Consider the following 19,592-nt stretch of genomic DNA (forward strand, 5'->3'; position numbering starts at 1 on the left):
AAAAAAAAAAAAAAGAAAAAAGAAGGAAATGCAATGAGAGACATGTACCTGTGTGGCCGTTTGATAAAGAACGTCATAGTCCACTTTCGTTAAAACATTTTTTACAAACTCTACATTAATTTCTTGTTCTATTATTTTCATATTTTCTTCCGCGTCACTGTTCAGTACTAGTGAAAGCGGGTATCCTCCATCGCACTGGGTTTCGTTGCTGAACGGGGGGAACGAGCGTATAAGTGGTGCGCGCGAGCGTTAGGCGATGCTTATGTGCACATACAGAACTTCCACATGTATATAATATATATACATGTACATATGCATTATATATACGCTCTTGCGCACGCTTTGTGGGGCTGCTTCCAGACACAACATGCGCATACAATAACATATTGTACACCTGTGCACGGCCAAGCGCTAACTTGGCCCAAGATTTCTGTTTTCTTAAACGTACCATTTTAAAAAGTTATGGGTAAGAAGTCTCATCCTTGCATATCAAAAGTCACGAGAAAGATTCGGGGTGTCTTACTCAATTATAAAACAATTTTTTGTCGTCTGTCCTCTTTTTGTTTTTTTTTTTTTTTTTTTGCAAAAAAAATTGTGCTATATCAATTTGGGACAGAAAAAAAAAATAAATAAATAAAATAACGTAAATTTTTTCTACAAATTGTTAATTACAATTGGAAAGAAAAAAAAAATTAGTAAAATGAAAAAATTAAATGTAAATGTTTATTATTGAACAAATTAAAAATGAGCAAATTGAGAATTCTTAAGAAATAGCTTCATAAAAAGCTAATCCATAAATTATATTATATTATTTTTTTTTTTTTTCGTTTTACTTTTTTTTCTTATACGAATGAGAAGCAATAGCTTTTCTTGAGGCATGGAAAAAGAAAAAAAAAAAAATTGCTTCTCTGAAGCAAACATGCTGTGGTTATGAGCGTGCGTATGTATGGACGGACGAAATGAGCGCATAGTGCCAGGCAGGCGAAACATGTACGAAAACACTTACGTTTTTGCGCTAACGATTTTAACTACCCCGTATGCTCGTTCACCCCTTGTTAAGAATTATTTTTTTTTTTTAATTTATGCCTCCTTTTTTAAACAAGGAATGTCTGTATCAGTTTGGCAAACCGCGCACGGTACACGTACGCATAATTACACGTATCCGTATCCGTGACGTATAAAAACACATACGCGATGAGTATACGCCGTATTGTTTGCCCTGGCTATACACCACAGAGGTTCCTGCTTCAGCACACGCGTGAAAAGGAGGCCATATATACATATACATATAAATGTATTCATGTGTACACTTTTTTTTTTTTTTTGTACCATATCACCACCGCGTTATTGCGCTGCGACCCTATCGCCGATCTGCTATAAATACGTATGTCAAATTATGAATTACGAATGATCAGGTGGCACGAATTTTTTTTTTTTAAATTTTCAAATTAGATATAAATTACACGTAACATATGGAGTAGCTAGTGTTTGCCAAACAGTTATATGCATATAAAATGAACTTGTATGGAGGAGGATACAAAAAAAAAAAAAAAAGTATTTATATTCGTCCTCCAGTTTATTCTATGTGCATTAGATTTTTACTCCTGTGTATATACCTGGGATATGAACAGCTATATAACCATTAGGGTTGGACATCAACTGTGAACGAATGCGTCACGTAAAGGAAGAAGAAAACAGATGTGACTGAAAGTTGCAACGATCTCAAGCTGGAACATGTATGTGGTGTGTACGCACGATGCGTGTTATATGTAGAATTTTTTTTTTTTTTTTCTTCCCTCTTTTTTCTTCTTTTTTTCTTTCCGCCACTTCCCCATTTGCTAGCATAAATGTGCCTGCCTCTTAAGCCTCGCCGAATCGAAAATGAAAAGGTATATCCTCATGAACAACACGTTGTGTAGCACGAAAAAGGCTAAAGTGGCATGTCATTGTGATGGCGAATTAAACACTAATGGATGGGCGACCGTGCCAGTGTTTTTTGATTTTAATAAAATCTCTTGCAAAAAGGTGGAAGATGATATAGAGCAAAAAAAAAAATTAGATAGATTGTATTTCTTTCACATAGAAGAAAATGGAAAGAGAAGAAAAATAAATTTATTGAATTTTTTCAACGAATTCGATGGGAGCGACACACTCAGTCGTCCCTGCGTCGCGTCGTCGAATGACGCAGCGTCCTGCTCTGCACCGCCCATCAGCTACTCCTCCGGGGACGAAACCGGCACCATTAAAAGGAGCATCCACACACATGTGGATCATAGCAATGGCCCAAGTAAACAGGAATCCATTTTATTAAAAAGGGAACACCCCCATTTCCACACCGTAGAAGATGAAGGAAGTTGTAGAAACAAGAAATACAATCACATGAAAAATAAGTATTATGAAAAAATAAACAGTTTGTTGAAACAGGTACATATGAATAAAATCTCAAGAAGGAATAACAGCGCTAGTAAGGGTATGCATGCCTGCGAGGATGCCCATGCAAAACAAGGTGTGTAGGACAATGCGGCACGAAGTAGTCACGATAACCTATACACGTGCGTGTGTGAGTGTGCTTGTGTTATGTGGAATGCAGCTCATGATCCACGTATTCATTGTACGAAAATATATGTTCTAAGCCATTGGAGCGGTGTTAACTGGAGGACTGATTGGATCGGAAGAAAGGGCAAAGTGAAGGAGAACCCACAGTGAATGCAAATGTGAGGTGTCATCTGAAATGAAAGGACTGGTTCTTCACCATAAAATAAGTGTATAATTTACAATTCGTGTAAGCATTAGCAATAGGAAAAGGTGAAGCTTCTTTTTTTTTTTTTTTTTTTTTTTTGTGTCATTCTTTTTCTACGTATTTGATTTTTTGCGTCTTCCCATACTTTTTATTCGACCGCTCTGTGCGGCCATTTCTTCCCCTCGTCCTTCGCGAGGATCTAAATTTCTTACCCTTTTTATTTTTTATTATTTATTTTTTTATTTTTTTTGTTGTCTCCCTTTTTGCTGTACCTGCCCATGCCTCGTTTCAAATTTGAAAAATCGAATTGAAAATTTTCCTATAGATTCCCTTTTTTTTTTTTTTTTCCGTCCATTCGTTTATTTTCACCCCTTGACGTGAAAAGTAAAAGAAAAAAGAAAAAGAATAACAAGCGTTGAATTATTTTCCATTTTTCTAAAAACTTTAAACATTTCGAATTCAAAATTTAAATGCAACTGTTTTTTATTTGTGCAAAATTATGTGATACGCAAAAAAAAAAAATATATCATTGAATTTACCTCCCTGGGGTAGGTATAGGATGCGCACGTATGTGCACGCGAGTACGCATACGATGATGGGTAGATAAATGGACGAGTGCTTCTAAAGGGGGGCACACGAAGCGCCCTGAATGATGAAACAGACATCGTGAAGTAAGGCAGTCTTGTATAAACATCGAATTGGATTGAACTTTGTGGTGAGACAATTGTATGCACAATTAAGAGAGGGTAGTTTTTTTTTTTTTGTGGAAAACTTACCCCCTTTTACAAATGTCAAAGTGTGGGTAGTGGAAAGGTAAGAAGAAAGGCTTTTATCTATTGACGCTTCCCACATGAAGGATGACAGATAAAAAAGGAAAACAAAACAAAATTTAGTGAGAAGGATTTTTATTGCGGACGATTTATCCCAACGTCATGACATCCATTTCATCCATATCCCCTACGTTCATTTTATTTTTCGCCTCATCATCGTCCTGTCTGTTATACTTTTGCATTAGCTGCATCAATTTGGTATTTTCCATCGCAGAATTTTCAGTACCCTTTTCATCCTTGTGTGAATGACTCACTGTTTTGTCTATTCTTTTTGGAGATCTGGAAATGGATTTCTTTCTCGTGTGAATATTCTCGACCCTTATGGTCAGAGAGGATTTGTATGATGTGGGTCTTCGAGCATAATCCTTTCCAGTAGCAAGTGCTTTTTCGCTTTCCATTTTTCTAAATTTGTTAATTAATTCGTTTTCATTAATTTCGTACTTGTCTTTTCTATGTGTTTTATCGTCTTCTCCGGAACTGTAGGACCTGGACGATCTGGATGAGGACATGTCCTTTTTCCTGTGCGATTCTTCGTAGGGTTTTCTTCCACGTCTTGTGGGTGACCTATCACGGTGGTCTCTATGCGATTTGTCGTATGAGGAGTATTTTTTATCGTTCCGTTCTTCACTGGTTCGTCTCTTTCTGCGTCTGTCCCTGTCGCGACTCCTATCCCGGTCTCGGCTTCTATCCCGATCGCGACTCCTATTCCTGTGTCTACCTCTATGCCGGCTGCTGCACCTGTCTCTGCTCCTGCTTCTGCTTCTTCGCCTCCTTCTTTTGCCGCTCCTACTTCTGCTACTCCTTCTGTGTGTTTTTTCATTTCTCATTCGGCTCCTTTCCGTAGAATCCTCACTTGCTGTGTCCCCTTTCCTGTCGGTCTCCTTCGAGCCCAGCTTCACGTATCCCATATTAACGAGCTTTTCATTTCCATCAATTTTTCTGATTCGAACGAAAATCTTTTCCTTTCCGTGATTCACGATGCCTCCTATTTCGCCCTTCTCCCACTCGCCGCTGAGGTGGACACCAAGGAAAAGAAAGAAGTAAATAAAAGTACAAAAAAAAAAAATGCACACATGTAACACCCACAGTTTGTATAGACTATTTGTGGTTTGGGTCCGAGCAGGTGAGCTACTGCGCTCCGTGGAGACACCTGTTGAACGAAATTATATAGGCACATGATAGAGCTCTCATATGGGATTGGCCCCCTCTTTGTGGTCTCACATATGCGCGCTTCACTTACTTGACATAGGCCATAATGGGTTCTCCCTTGACAAATTTGTGCATGTTCTCCTTGTTCCTTCTGAGCCTCCTCCTATGGTCACTCATCAACATGAGTCGTGCACCATAGGTGTTTTTTATTTTGATGGGCATTCTCGGCAGGACTGCAAGGGGTGAGGGGGAGCACAGTGGAGTGTAGACGTATGTACATATGGGCCCAGTACACAAGCGAGATGTACACGCTCAACATACGTACAAACGAGTTTTCCCCTCTTTATCGTTGACGCAGCCCAACTGGATTGCAGGACCCAAATAAAACCATTCATTATACGAACCTGTGTTGAAATATTTATCGTCCGCCAGGAGGCTCTGAATGTACTCGCCTATCGTCTGCTTCTTTCGTTTATCGGCTGATGTGATAAACTCATCTTCATCCAGGAGGTAGGGTTCAAACCACATCCACAGCTACAAAGGGGGGGGGAAAAAAAAAAAGGACGTTGATGGAATGCGGCATGCATATAACGCAAAGACATATCGATGCGGATAAGCAGCATCCCAACCCCCATGGAAAAAATATGTAATCTGTTGAGGGAGTGGTGGTTCTTTTCTTTCATTCCTAACATTGGAAGGCGCGTGGACATATCTCAAATACAAAAATCCGCAAGCTCGTATGTAGCAGGAGTCACGATTTTCGATCAACATCTTCATCTGTTTGGAGGAGAGAAAAGAGGGACATGATGTAACGATGGTGTGATTGTGAGGAAATATTATAAGCTACACGTTAATCAGGTAACATATTAGTACCATCGTTCACATGAAGTAGATTGACTGTGGTATATATAGCCCCACACGTAGCTAGTGGTAACTGTTTCCACCAGCATTGCCATATGAATATTCATGCCTCACCTGCTTCTCCGACAAATGCAGGGTGAACATCTTGTAGAGGCAGCAGAACAGAGTCGAGGGGGCCCTTGTACTTCCAGCGCAGTAGGGTTCCACATGGTCAGCATATAAATGAATTTCTTCTATGACCTCCTTCAATGTTTTCAGTGGAATTAGTGATCTGAAGTATTCGGATGATAAAATGTTATTCCTGAGTAACATATTTACATTGTACGTTGTAGTGTTTGTCATTTCAAGTATGTTTTTTTTTTCTTCATTGTTATAATTAGATACAGATGAATGGAAGGAGCTACTAGATGCATTATTTACACCCACTTTATATTTCATACCCCCACTAAAGGTATGGTCTAAATTGTTATATCTGTAGCTATTAGGATGTTCTTCCATTCTGCTTGGAAATCTACTCATGGCGTTACTGTATGGATTCATCATACTACCCATAGCGTGCATTCCACTGTTCATGTGATAGAAGGACGGGTTCATGTATCCGTAATTCATGGAATAGTTTCCTGCGTCGTTTGTGAAAAGAGGGGTGATGATATGTGTGGTGAGTGTTGCAGTAATTCGAGACGTTAACATAGCAGCAACGGTGAGGTGAAAGTTGTGGTTGGCTTCTCATGCAAGTATTACCGTCGTAGGGGACGTCTCCTCCTTGCATAGTATTATAACCCATCTTGTTTCCCATAGACCCATCGGGGTTATTGTTGTAGTAGTAGTAGTCGTACATCTGATTGTTTATGCCATTTTGGTCCAGCGGGTTGGGTTGGTTGGGTGGGCGGTGACTGGGTGGAGTGAGTTGACCCGGTGGAGTGGGTTGACCCGGTGGAGTGGGTTGACCGGGCTGACTGGCCACGTTCGGTGGGTATGAAGCAGCGTAGTCTGCATTGTTCTGCTGGTTGTCCATTGTGTGGCTGCGCGTTGAAAAGGGAAGGGGGAGCAGAGAATGGCGTGAGCCAAGCGACGCAAGCGAAACGGGGTGAACCGATTGCCGCAAATGAAATGGGGGAGAATGAAACGGAGCAAACCTAATAATTGCCCTTTGAAAAAATTAAAGGCTTGGCAGCTACCATTTAAGACCTCCACCATACTACAGCTGTATTTTGTTTTTTGCAGTGGCCGTTTTCCTCATTCGTGGGCCTTTGTACGCAAATATAGGGTGCTCATTTGGTTCTGTTTTTGTTTTTGTTTTTGCGCGCGGCGTAATGACAGGAAAAGGTGAGCTGTGCTGTGGTCCCTACTTAGGCGAACGTGTGAGACGCTCTCAGGTGTATACGAATGGCACGAACGTACGTATGCACACGAGCACTACTCCGTACGCGCATGTAGACGTCTTCCCCACATGAAACTGCTATGCACACGGGGAGTAGAAAAGCAAAGCATGGGGGTTAGCTACACGAGGCATCTAACACGTTATAAAAAAAAAAAAAAAAAAAAAGGAAGAAAACACAACACTGTTACGCATCAGGGGGCGCGTCGTGCATGCGTATTATACAATAAAGATCGTGCATATTGACAACACGTCCCATAGGGCCATGCGTAATGTACATGATATATTCATGGGCAACGTTGCTGTGTAACGAATTTTTACAACATGTGGGAAGGATAAACAAGAAGAAGAATTCTAATGTTGTCAATCATGTTTTCTAAAGGTACAAACACAGGCGTTTAAAAAAAAAAAAAAAAAAGGGAGGGCGAAGAAAAATATGCACGAGCTGGAACATAATGTGGATTAGGAGTGTGGACCAAATGGCTAGCAGTTCATGTCCATCAAGGTAAGGCAAAGCCTTATAATTTGCCTTTTCCTCAATTTGTATGTCTTCCTACAATGGCATATTTTTCACAAAATGATATGCAGTTTTTCCACTGCGCTAAATGCCAGCCCCATATGTCATCGTTTTAATTGATGAGGGAAAATAATGGATAACAGGAAAGAGCCTGCATTCATGCTTCGTTCATCCAAAAATAAACAAAAAAAAAAAAAAGGAGCACTTTCACTAATGGCGAAGGAGCACGAATTGCTTGCAGTGAGTACGCACAAACATCAGCATGTGCCGAAGTATGCGTTTATATAATACACGTATGGGGAGTTTATGAGCGCCGTAAATTTCTTCATGCAGTTGGGGATTTGTTTGAGGGATGCAGCACAAACTTTCTGTATTGGCAAAAAGGCGAAGTGGTACATATTCTATTTTGCCCGACCCAGCTGCATATATGAAAGTATATTGCTTGCGAGACGTGCGCTTTCCCCTTTTTTTTTTTTTTTTTTTTTTTTTTTTTTTTTTTTATTATTATTCTTGTTGAGAGGGTCCTACATCGGATTTGATGGCACTTACGTATAAAATATATCTTGTACGCATATGGGCGTAAAATAAGGTGTATGCATTTTTTTGTTTGTTTTTTTTTTTTTTTTGCAGAAATTGGTATTTGCCCATTTGTGTGTTTTTTTGGCCCTTTAGAAATTTCCGCGGAAAATTTCTCCCTCGCGTGGCGCTCACAATTGTTGCCCTGTTTGACAAACCTTTCGAAGCCATTTTGGGTAGCACAGATAATGTGGCACATGTTTACGCGCAAATGTTTGCATTTGACGATCTGAGCGCGTATACAGTTCTGTCGCGCCCTGTCTGTCACCATGCATAGTACGTACATACGGATGTATGCGTTTATGTGTCGTTTGTGCCCATGTCGCATGTGCTAATGTGGCGTTGATTTTTCCCGGCACCCCAGCGATTTTGTTTTGCCATTACTTGGTTCCCGTTTCGCTCCATTTCGTCCATTTTGGCGCCACTTTTACCAATATGAATAAGCACAAAATCTCCGTGTTTCTTTCTTCCCGCCCATGTTTTTTCGCATGCAATTTTGTCCCTCTTTTTAAAGTGTAGCCGAAAGGAGACGGTCTGCTGGCACTCCCCCTCCCCGCTATCAGATAAACGTGTTTGAATAGTACAGACGTGTGTGCCTGCGCATATGGGATCGCATTACATACAGTCGCAGCGACATATGATTATACATACCCAACACGTCGCAAACTAGCGTGGCCAAGAATGAATAAGGGGAGTAAGAACAAAAAGGCGTATGAAAACAGGCGAAATGAGACGAGCGATTTAGAAAATATACGAAACAAGTTGGAAGATCTGAAAAGTAAAACAGAAGTGAAGACAGACGAAAGGATAGAAATTGAGAAGAAAAATGTGGACCCATTTAGTGATCTTAAAGTACACATTTTAAATGTCCTTGATGAAACCAGAAAATGCATAAGGGAAAAGGAAAGCTTACAAAATGTGCATGGGAATAACATCGAGGTGATAAAAAGGGGTAACATTATATATAACAATATGAAAAATTTGGATACGTACTTTTTAAAGTTAGAAGAAATCCTAAGAAAGCAGGAGAAGAAAAAATATACCTACAGCAAGGAAGAACTATATGATAAAAATGAAACCTTCCAGTTGTTAAAAAAGCAAATTTATGAATGCAAGAAGTTGAGCAATTATGACCACATTAAGGATACTTGTGTTATGGACTTTTCCGATTTCAAAAATAAGCAGCAGGTGGAAAGTAAGTGTGATAATGTTCTTTTTTCCCCTTCCCCCCCACACACACCTCCCTCCCTCGCGTGGTGTGGGAGGCATACTATCAGATGGGGTGACGGTTTTCGCTCTTCTGTGCGTCTATGACATTTTTTTTTTTTTCCCCCCCAATTTGCAGGAAAAGAAACGAGCAACAACATTGACGATGAAGATGACATGGTCATAATAAACAGGTGGAAAGAAAGAGATAAAAGATTTAACCAGGAAATTTTGAAAATCGGAGAAGTCATAGATCGAATAGGAGCCAATGCCGTTTTTATAACGAACAAGGCGGACGAACAAAACGAAATAATCCTAGATTTACAGGACCACACTGATAAGACGCAAAATAATGTGAAAGAAGTTAATGTGGAAATTAAGAAAGTCATGAAAAAGCATTCGCAGACGACCTGGTGTTGCAGAATTTCCCTCGTCATTATTTTAATTATATTGGTGATGATAACTTCGAATGTTATTTCGAATAGATTTATTAAAACGTTGTGACGGGTCGAGTGGGCCAAGAGGTGGCGCATAAGTGTGCTTGGTGAAGGGCACTCACAGAGTGGCCGCAATTTGCAATTATGCCCCCTGCAACACGCGCTTAAATTTGTGTTAACCGATTTTTCTTCCACAGCAAATACTCATTACGGGATGGAAGGAAAAAGACAAATTGGGGTTTCCAAGGGAGACCAAGGCATAGTAAAAGGGCATAACAGGAAACACATGTGGAGGGTCCCATAAAAATGCAATGTCAAACACATTTTGGCATGCTATTTAATTTTTTTCTTTTTTTTTTTTCGTATACGTTGTTAAAGACGATGCATTTGCAATTTTTTATGTAGTACGCTTTTAAAAATGTTTTTTTTGTGTGTGCCAATGTTGAACTGATAATTTTTTTTTTTTTTTTTCCTTTGAGCTCCTTTAGAAGAAGCATTTTTGTGTAAACCCATTTCATTCCTGTGTCTCCGTGGTTGCTTCCTGCAGGGGAGTGAGCCACTGTGTATGTAACATACACACCCGTTTATATGGGCAGTTAATACATCCATCCGCATTCTTCACTCCCTCAGCTGCAGCGCCAATTTGAGGCGGGGGGCACTTTTTCTCCTCAGCGATGCGATCAAAAGGTTAGCATATATTGTAAATAAGAAATGAGAAAAGTTGCATACTTTAAAATTAGTGATCCCACGGGGGAGGAAAATAATGAAAAAAATGTTATTGTCACGGGGAGGAAAAAAAAAAAAAAAAAAAAAGAAAACATACTGATTAACAAAAAAGCTGCGCACACATGTGAGCAAAATGGGTAATGCGATAAAAAGTGGTGTCCTTCTAATGTGCAAAGTTGATACACTACACATACAAATGCAATATTAAAAACAAGGGGGGAGTTGAGAGGCGGGATGGTTGAAATCCGCTTCGAACGCGTACGTGGGACGTGAACATGTGTGTGTTCATCGGCGATAACAAAGTTGCTGCGAATTGAACAAATAAATGCACCAAGTTACACATCTTTCTTGTCGCATTCGGGTTAGTAAAAATAATTTTACATTACTGTGCATGTGGGAATGCGACGGGGTAGAAACATGAAAACATTTTCGCCTCCTTTCGAGGTAAACTTATACGGTAGTTTATATTTTGTTTACCCCCCTTTTTTGTCGTCTGCGTGAGTCATTCCTGGTTTGCTCGTATTTTTTTTTTTTTTTTTTCAAATCTCAAATAAGGATCGTGATACAGCCCAAGCTGTGCGTGGTGTTGGATAAGTTTATCCCGCCCACGATATTGATACATTTATTTACAAACACTGGGGGTTGACGCTGATGTGAGAAAACATCCCCGCCCCCCTGTTTAAGCCTTTGTGAATTTTTACCTATACATGCCCAAAACGATAGCATGATTACGATGAAAGGGTTCCAACGTTAGTTTTTCCTTCGGCTTACAACTTTCCTTTTTCAATTTCTCCATCTCTGAGGCAAAGACGACTTCTGGTTTGGCAGTGGAGTCAACACAGTTGGCCTTAATGGATATTATGAACCATCCTCCAGTTTTTAAAAACATATGAGCATTCATAGCAACAATACGTGCTTGATCTGGCTGTGCGACATCAGCAAAAACGACGTCCACCATGTCCACTAGCATACGATACTTAATTGGCTGTCTAGCATCTTCTACAATGGGAACCACATTGGACCTCTTTTTTGACATGTTGGTTAAGTCTCTTCCTGATCTGTGAGAGAATTCAACTGCATAAACAACTCCTTCATCGCCGACCATATCGGACACGTGAGATACGGACGTTCCGTTTGCTGCTCCCAGGTAAAGAACTTTACAGCCTGGTTTGATAGGCATGTTACCAACTCCACCCATTAAACAAGCACCCAATTTTGAACGAAATGGATTCCAGACTCTGTACTCTATTTTTTCATTGTCTCCCATTACTTCGTATCTTTTCTCTCCATACACACTTTCTCCGGGGACTAAATTTTTTGTTACAAGGATGTCTGACTTTCCTTTTAGTAAAAAAACTCCTGGGAATCTATGTGGTACTACAATAACTTTTCCTGATTTTCCACCTTTTGTGAAATTTTTTTTATTGTTATTATTTCCTCCACCAAATCTTCCTCCTCCTCCTCCGCCTCCTCTAGCACCCCTTCCTCCACCACCACCTCTTCCTCCTCCTCCACCTCTTCCGCCACCTCCACCTCTTCCGCCACCTCTTGGGCCCCCTCCGCCTCGTCCTCCATTGTTGCCTTTCCACATGCCTCCCTTACGCACGGCATTATTATTGTTATTGTTGTTGTTCCCTTTCTTGAAATCCTTGTTGCCTTTTTTGAAATTCCCAGATCCACCTCGAAATGCGTCTAACAAAGGGGGGGTGAAGAAGTTAAACAAGTGAGAAGGTGATGAACAGGTGTGCCTGCGCACATGTAGACGGTACAACTGCCACAGCTGTACGTGTCCATATTAAACAAAAAAACGCGTATAAAAAGAATTCCCTTTTTAATTGCAAAATGGAAAAAAAAAAAAAAAAAAAAAAAACGGGGGCATAATATTATGCAGCGCTGAGGAGAGAAAAAATGCGTCGCAACAAAAATTGCCACTGTATATTATTCCTCCGTTGTTGACTTTTATTTTAATTGTTTTAAAATACCTGTCATTTTGAGTCCGCGTAAAAATATGTATTCCAATATTAGCAAGCTTTACAACAGCACGTATGATTCTATTCTGATTGACAGCTCTTCTTATAATATGTTGGCGCGTTTTATGTATGCTGCATATACAAGCGCTTGCGCAAGGGTTAAGTCGCGCGCCAAGTGGGGAAAAATTAAAACAAATAGAAAAGCAGTTCGTCGTTTATATATATATATATATTCCTTTTTGCGCTTATTACACAGCCTTGAGGAAAATGGCGTAAAAAGTTGGACGAGTACAATCCTCCACTGCTGCTTTTAAGGATGATAATATTTTTGGGTTACATCGTTTTATCCATGTGGCCACGTTAAAGAACCCCAATTTTCATTTCAGCCTAAGCACAGCGGTTCACGTTGTGGTTTTTGCATGTTCTATATTTTTTTGCCGCTTTGGGTACGTAATCCTAAATTGTTATGTTTTTTTTTTTTTTTATTAAAAGTAATTTTGTTTCCGAGCAGTCTCTTCATTAAGGGAAATTGTTGTATCTTCCTCGATCAGCACAACTATATAATATAATATATAACATACGCTATATTATGTTATGTATTTTTTTGTAGGCGCCGTGACGGTTGGATGCTTGGTGGACTGATGCTATATTTCCTTTATTTTATTATTTTTTTTTTTTCAAATTGGGGAAAGGAAATAGTAAGGAGATGCGCAAAAAAAATTGCTCTTTTTTTTTTTTTTCGGTCCCAAGGAAGCCACCCCAGAGAATATTCATTAATGTATATGCAGCAAAGTGAGCGTTGCAAAGGCGCATTGCTACCGCGTCAAGTTGAGTAGCAATTTAAATGTATGTACAAGTGCTTCTGTGGAAATAACTGTCCCATTCATATTCCTCACAAATATGTATACATATATATATGTATACGCATATTATTTATTTTTTTTTTTTTTTTGTTCAAAATTTTGCTTTATTTTACATAAGGGGTACAACGTCATATGGTCACCAAGCGGCTGCTCAGCGACAAGTTGGTAGATCAGACGGTGATGTTCGCGGCGCACAAGGTTGACCGATTTGGCAACAATTTTTTTCCGCTCCAAGGTACGATGGGAATGACAGTTGTCCCCCGTCCTGATACATCCACATGAAGGAATCGTAACGAGCTAACCCTGACAGGTGTCCTTTCAACAGTGAAACAAAAAAAAAAAGAAAAAAATGCAGATAATAATAACATGACAAATGTTAAGCATGAAATGGGAAAATGGACCATATTAGAGTGCAGGAGTTCACGCCTCAATATTTCCCATCAGTTGCGCGAAAAACAAGTCACCCTGAAAAACGCACGATGGGCAAAGCGGACCCCTTCATGCAGACGTGTCCAACGTCTAAATAAGGCACGGAAAAAAAAGAGAACGCCTGAATTGAGCGAAAATCATTTTTTCTTTAAAGCAGCAGGGAAGTGAATAGACACTGATTTTTATTATCTGGTACGTTCCTCAATTTTCTGTTCAAAACACCCTGTTGCGAGGGGCTCTCCGTTTGGTCATTTTTTTCGAACGTAAAAAAAAGCTTCATTCTGCTTGTGCAGAAAATTGCTGTGTGTGGTTCGTTTGTGCTTGTCCCTTTTTGAGGACATCCCACGAATATGGAAAGGTCAGGAAAAGATATTTCATTACAACAGGTGCAACAAAAAGAAGAAAAAAAAAACACATTTGGTAGTTTCACCGTTGAGTCGTTTCGGTTAAACTAATTTGCGCCCCATTTTGTGCGAATATTTAGCTAAGAGGGGAAAACAAGGTGGGCACAAGAATACCCCGTAGATTGCCTCCCCATTTCGTACAAGGGAAAGAATTATTTTATAAATTTAAGATGGGCAGGGAGATTGGTGGTGACGTGTAGCTTCATCTCAGCATCGCTTCACGTCAACGTTCAGTTGTCATGAGGGGTGCAGGATGTAGGCACTACTACCGCCATTACGGAAGGAGAGCAAAGCACCTGGTGTGAGTAATAGATCCCATTTGTCCATGCATTTTTTCAAGAGTCCTACTTGGCGTGGGTGGAAAATGTTAAGGAGCGTGTTAGCCTATCGGATGAATGGGACTCAATTCCGTTTTGCGTAGCGCCCGTGAATTTATCCACAGCGGACCCAACAGCCATGTCGACTAGCCCCCTTGATTTGATCAGACTCCAGAATGTATGGCCGCTTTGCATAGAGTAGAAAGAAGGAGAGTATATATTTGTGCCCCAAATTTTACCTTCCATTTTGTCGCAACCTGATGGACATATGATTGTTCTTTTCTCCCCAACTGGTAAGTTTAAAAATGTCTATTAGAAGATCAGGTAAGAATGTTATCCTCATTTTCAGCAAAAATTGAAAATGATCGTAATTGAGATTGTCTTTCCGATTTTGAAACAATCCCCATGTGTCCTCTGGCTGCTTTATATTCAAACAATCCATTAACAATTCTCAGAATAAAGTAGTTATTGTCATCTCCATTTTTTTTATTAGGTTTGTATACCCCGGCATGTATGGCTGCTTTGCATATGGAGGAATCTGGGGTGTAGTAGTTGTTGCTTCCTTTTACAATAAATTTCGATTTGGTACAGTTATCCACACAATGAACCAAAAATTGTGACCCGATTTTGCTATTAAATTGGTGAGACAAAAGATCATCTTTGCAGGATAAATTGATTTGGTCTCCATTTATTTGAAGTTCCTTGTTGATGATACTTTTAGGCTTACATGGGGTCATGCATTCTCTTCCATCGACCGTTTTTCTATTATTGCGACCTTTTTTCTTTCCTCTTTTTGTTTTTCCCACACCATTGTAGTTGGTATCACTTCCCCCACTGAGGTAATCCAAGGAGAGAGCAGAATTGGCTGACTGCTTAATTTCGTCATCGGCTAAAACAAACTTGTACACTTCAACGAGGTGGATACTGCCTATGAAATAATCTGTTGTGGTTTGGTTAGATCTGCCAATGATTAAATCTCCATTTAGGGTAAAATCATATTTGGCCTTGTCCATGGTGAGTTTCTTTCCGTTTATGTATAGGGTGACACTTTTGTTCGTTTTGTTATAGACCACTGCTAGGTGGTACGTTTGTCCTACGACTGGTTTGAATTTGGTCTTTAACAAGTGTGGATTACAGTTCTGTTCAATTATCAATTCGTTGTCTTCGTTCACTGAAATGGAGATTCCGTCACACAAGCTGTGAGATAGTAGGGTCCTCCAGTTGCCTCCTCCACCGCTCAAAGTGAAATAAATGATAAAGGTAAAGTTAGACATGCTTTTAATATATTTCTCATTTGGCAAATTGATGCAGTTAACAAAATCATTTTCTGTTCCATTAAATCCTAGGAAGCCTATTGGTGGTATCCACTGAAATGTTGGTAGTGTCCCTAACCCTGTTGCAGTTAGTCTTCCATTTTGTCTTTGAATATGCGGGGGCGCCAAGAGAGAATGTTCTTCTGTACCTTGATCATGCAACAGTTCACCATGAGAAAATTCTTTGTTTGAATTTTCTTCTCCATATTTATTGTTACTCTTTCTTTCCTCTTGAATGATAGACCTGGTTGGGATACTTACGCTGAAGCTTTTGGACGTACCAGTAAAATCGTGGGACTCCACATTGTTCCGATTCGTGCCGACAAAGTTTTGATGCTTGTGTGATATGATGAGAATTACATCATCAGCGACATTGCTTGAGAGGACTCCCGCGTGTATGGCCGCTTTGCATATGGGTGAATCGAAGGTATATAAAAATGTTCCTTTAATAACGCCTACTTCTTCGTCACACTTTTCCGGACAGCTAGCTAAGAAAACGTCTCCCACATTTGCAGCGCTGAGATCTGCTATGGACACAACTTTGTCAAAACATGTTAACTCGATTTTTCGTGGGAAGTTTTTTTTATCTAAACTTAGGAAATGTTTTTTAAGTCCAACATTTGTGTTTGCATGGTAGTTCTGTTCTGCATTTCCTTGGCTACCCGCTTGGTACTCTTCTTCTTCCCCACCTGAGCACCCAATGACGATATCTTCATCATGAGAGCAGTAAATATCTTCGCTCGTTTCATGTGCACAATTTTGGAGAGACTTTTCATCCCCTTTGCATTTGACATTTACAGCATTTATTTTGTCTGCATCATGTCCACATAAATTTTCCCCTGCGATATTTGTGCATAGATGATGAGAGAATCCATTTCCCTTTAGACCTGTATAGCCCAATTCTTTGCAAGCGATTTTTTCGCCTTCTTTTACCCATCCTTCTGAGCATACAGAACCAAATGAGCCATTGTAAAACATTTCTAATCTTCCAATACCGTTGGTACTGGGGGCTCCAGTTATATCGACTAATCTGATCATCCCATCGGTGACTGATTCCTTGCTGCTCCCCTGATTTAAACATTGAATGATGACATCATCATGGTGGTCTACACAATGGGAAGAGTCATCTGCATTGCATTGAAGTAAGTTTTTTTCATTTCCAGCGCATACGATTCCAGCACTACTGAAGGGGTACTTATAACCAGCACAATAATTTTGTCCATTTAGGTTGTAACACATTTGTTTAATATAGATCCCATTGGAGAACCCTAAATCTGCACAGGCACGTTTAGCACTATCATCAGAGAAGGTAAAATTGGGTCCTCTTTTGCACACAGTACCCCAGGTGTTGTCACTCCTTCGAATTTCTAACCTCCCCAAGGATGAGAGTTTTCCAAATGCATCTACAATGCGGACATTACTCTTTATATCATCAATGGATTCTAATCGGTATGTGTAGAAGGAGAAATTGGGTTCATCTGCTTTTGTAAGAACATCAATCGCTTCAATTTGATTTATCTTTTCCTTAACAGCATGGTACTGATTCAAGTCGCTTCCAACTGTGACTATGATAGAACCTCCACTTGGGGTTAGGCACCCATCGTGAATAGCAGATGTGCAAATGGAAGTAGAGGAAGGATGAATGGAAGAACCTTCTACGGAGGAAAATTCTGAATTTTGACAATTCTGTGGACATCTCACTTTAAATATTTGTACCTTACTTTGTAATGCTTTAGGCAAGTTACTCATATTGATTAAATCATTTCCCCTTATGTGGCAGTCTATGTCTTTTGGTGCCCCACCATCTACACTTTGATCTGCCCTTATATTAACCTTCACCGTTTTTTCGTATGGGTGTCCAATCCAACTCTTAACATTGAAGACGTAAAGTTTATTGTCACTTTTGATTTTCACAAAATCGCAGTACCAGGGATCATCCCTACTAGCGTTATTGGTAAGTATAATATCTTCTATATTCCCCACATCTGATGCTTGAAATTTTATTTTCTTCAACACTCCAGATGTGAATCCTTCGTGTAGTACTTTAGTATTGCTCCTTTTGTCATTTCCTAGAAGTACAATTTCGACGGTGCCATTTGTTCCTGCTTGGACATCTTTCCCTGTTTGTACAAATGCTGTGTAAATTTTATTTCCTGAGAGGAAATAAGTCGCCTCCGAATTCTTCTCATTTAACAAACCAGTGCAGTCAAAATTCCAGTACTTGTAATGTTTCCATATGGTAATTTTTTTGCACTTCCAATTTTTTTTTGCTGAATTTAATTTTACATGTACATATTCTGGACTTCCTACATCAGTGGTGACTGCAAATGTTTTGCTTAACAAACCTTCTTCTTCAGTTCCGATGTTGATTTCTTTCGTTTTGAGTCCATACCCGTTGGACATGACTAGGGAGACGTTAGCGTAGAGGTCTACATCGTTGGAGATTACAGGAGTTGTATGTATCATGTACTTGGCGATATTTTCCGTTTCACTTTGGCACTCTGCGTAGTCTGCCTTTCCGAATTCGAATTTCGCTTTGCACCATTCCTTGGCATGGGTCTTCAGGGGGGCTATTTGGAACAGGAGCTGGATGAGCAGCGGGAGCACCACCAGGGTTGTCAAACGCTTGGTATTTACCATTTTGTTGGAGCAATCTATATGTCTCTTTCTCTTCGTTGATGTTTGAACGGATGTGTACGTTCTATTGTGAACACAAACGTGTGGGCTCCTTCCTTTTATGGGTTGTCTACGCATGCACGTAGGGCTATCCTTACAAGGGGGGGAGGGCACTACAAATTGGGTGATATCTGCCCAGACAAAAAAAAAAAAGGGGGGGATCTGCACAAATGTTTCCGAGGAGAGGCGTCAGAGTTTATATTGAGCCAAAAGACATAAAAAATAAGACGCGGGGCTGAACCATGGACAAATTTTATGAGTCGCTTATAGAAATATTTTATTCAAAAAAAAAAAAAAAATGTACACGTTAGGCGTGAAGAAACGCTTTTTACATTTCGTTGTATAAATTTGTTTGCAGTTTATTCACACGCCGATCGGCTGGACATACATACACGGTATATTATCATCTGTGGAGGAAGACGAAAAAAATGTCTGACGCAGTTATAGCCACATGCGTGTTGACAAAGGGGGGTGGAAATATTTTCAACCTTTATCTCTCTTTAGAACAAACAAAGTAGAAAGGAGGGACAGGTACCGCTTTGGGCAAAATAGAAGCAGTGATATTCACTTGGTGTGATAGCTAAGTGCACAAAATGGTCATGGTGGACACAAAGAACAATTTTGCGTATGTGGCTTCTCTGCAGACTTGCGCTAGGTGTGAAGTTTGACAAACTTTACAAAAATGAAAAGGAAATCGAAGCTGCCTGGCAACATGCAATTGCACACAAATGATGCGTATGCTTAATTTCGCACTTGTGTAGAATGAAAAAAAAATGGGAAAAACGGATGTCACCTCTGTGTTGGTAACGCCTCTGCGAGTGACAACGTGTGGTGTACATACATGTTGTGAATTTTTTTTTTTTTTTGTTTTTTGCATACAATGCCTTTTTTTTTTTATGTATGTTCAGCGTTTATGTACAAAATGGTGAGGTGGGAAGACGCCGTTTGGATTTGCAGAGAAGTACACAATGTGTAACGCGTTAGTAAAGAGGAACCTCCTGGTGAGGAGGCAACGGAGCTGCGGAAGAAAAACGGTGGGGTTGCTCCGCCCCCGTGTGTGTGAACACAGAAGAGAAGCACGACAGTTAAAAGAACAAAAACAAAGAAACATACATATACACACGTCTTTGCGAGAAGGAGTCACAAAAGGGAGAATGTAACTAATTGAATGAGCCATTTGTCTGTTTATTAATCTTCACA

General features: G+C 39.9%; 6 protein-coding genes across 6 annotated transcripts; 2 read left to right on the forward strand and 4 right to left on the reverse strand.

Moving 5' to 3' along the window:
* Nucleotides 1-1,881: 1,881 nt before the first annotated feature.
* AK88_01789 (uncharacterized protein) lies at nucleotides 1,882-2,514 on the forward strand (the record flags this gene model as incomplete). Its single annotated transcript, XM_012479424.1, has 1 exon — nucleotides 1,882-2,514. One exon carries the CDS (start codon nucleotides 1,882-1,884, stop codon nucleotides 2,512-2,514), a length of 633 nt encoding a protein of 210 aa, XP_012334847.1.
* Nucleotides 2,515-3,659: 1,145 nt separating this feature from the next.
* Nucleotides 3,660-6,595, reverse strand: AK88_01790 (uncharacterized protein; the record flags this gene model as incomplete). Its single annotated transcript, XM_012479425.1, has 6 exons — nucleotides 3,660-4,581; nucleotides 4,811-4,952; nucleotides 5,124-5,253; nucleotides 5,410-5,496; nucleotides 5,695-6,200; nucleotides 6,322-6,595. The coding sequence occupies 6 exons, from the start codon at nucleotides 6,593-6,595 to the stop codon at nucleotides 3,660-3,662; spliced, it is 2,061 nt and encodes a 686-aa protein (XP_012334848.1).
* A 2,137-nt stretch (nucleotides 6,596-8,732) lies between these two features.
* Nucleotides 8,733-9,761, forward strand: AK88_01791 (uncharacterized protein; the record flags this gene model as incomplete). Its single annotated transcript, XM_012479426.1, has 2 exons — nucleotides 8,733-9,246; nucleotides 9,397-9,761. 2 exons carry the CDS (start codon nucleotides 8,733-8,735, stop codon nucleotides 9,759-9,761), a joined length of 879 nt encoding a protein of 292 aa, XP_012334849.1.
* Nucleotides 9,762-11,117: 1,356 nt separating this feature from the next.
* On the reverse strand, nucleotides 11,118-12,910 carry AK88_01792 (uncharacterized protein; the record flags this gene model as incomplete). Its single annotated transcript, XM_012479427.1, has 2 exons — nucleotides 11,118-12,112; nucleotides 12,841-12,910. 2 exons carry the CDS (start codon nucleotides 12,908-12,910, stop codon nucleotides 11,118-11,120), a joined length of 1,065 nt encoding a protein of 354 aa, XP_012334850.1.
* Nucleotides 12,911-14,430: 1,520 nt separating this feature from the next.
* Nucleotides 14,431-14,649, reverse strand: AK88_01793 (uncharacterized protein; the record flags this gene model as incomplete). Its single annotated transcript, XM_012479428.1, has 1 exon — nucleotides 14,431-14,649. One exon carries the CDS (start codon nucleotides 14,647-14,649, stop codon nucleotides 14,431-14,433), a length of 219 nt encoding a protein of 72 aa, XP_012334851.1.
* A 74-nt stretch (nucleotides 14,650-14,723) lies between these two features.
* Nucleotides 14,724-18,356, reverse strand: AK88_01794 (uncharacterized protein; the record flags this gene model as incomplete). The annotated part of the gene is made up of 1 exon (XM_012479429.1): nucleotides 14,724-18,356. The coding sequence occupies one exon, from the start codon at nucleotides 18,354-18,356 to the stop codon at nucleotides 14,724-14,726; it is 3,633 nt and encodes a 1,210-aa protein (XP_012334852.1).
* Nucleotides 18,357-19,592: the final 1,236 nt, after the last annotated feature.

This window comes from Plasmodium fragile, assembly GCF_000956335.1.
Source record: "Plasmodium fragile strain nilgiri unplaced genomic scaffold supercont1.16, whole genome shotgun sequence".
NCBI lineage: Eukaryota > Apicomplexa > Aconoidasida > Haemosporida > Plasmodiidae > Plasmodium > Plasmodium fragile.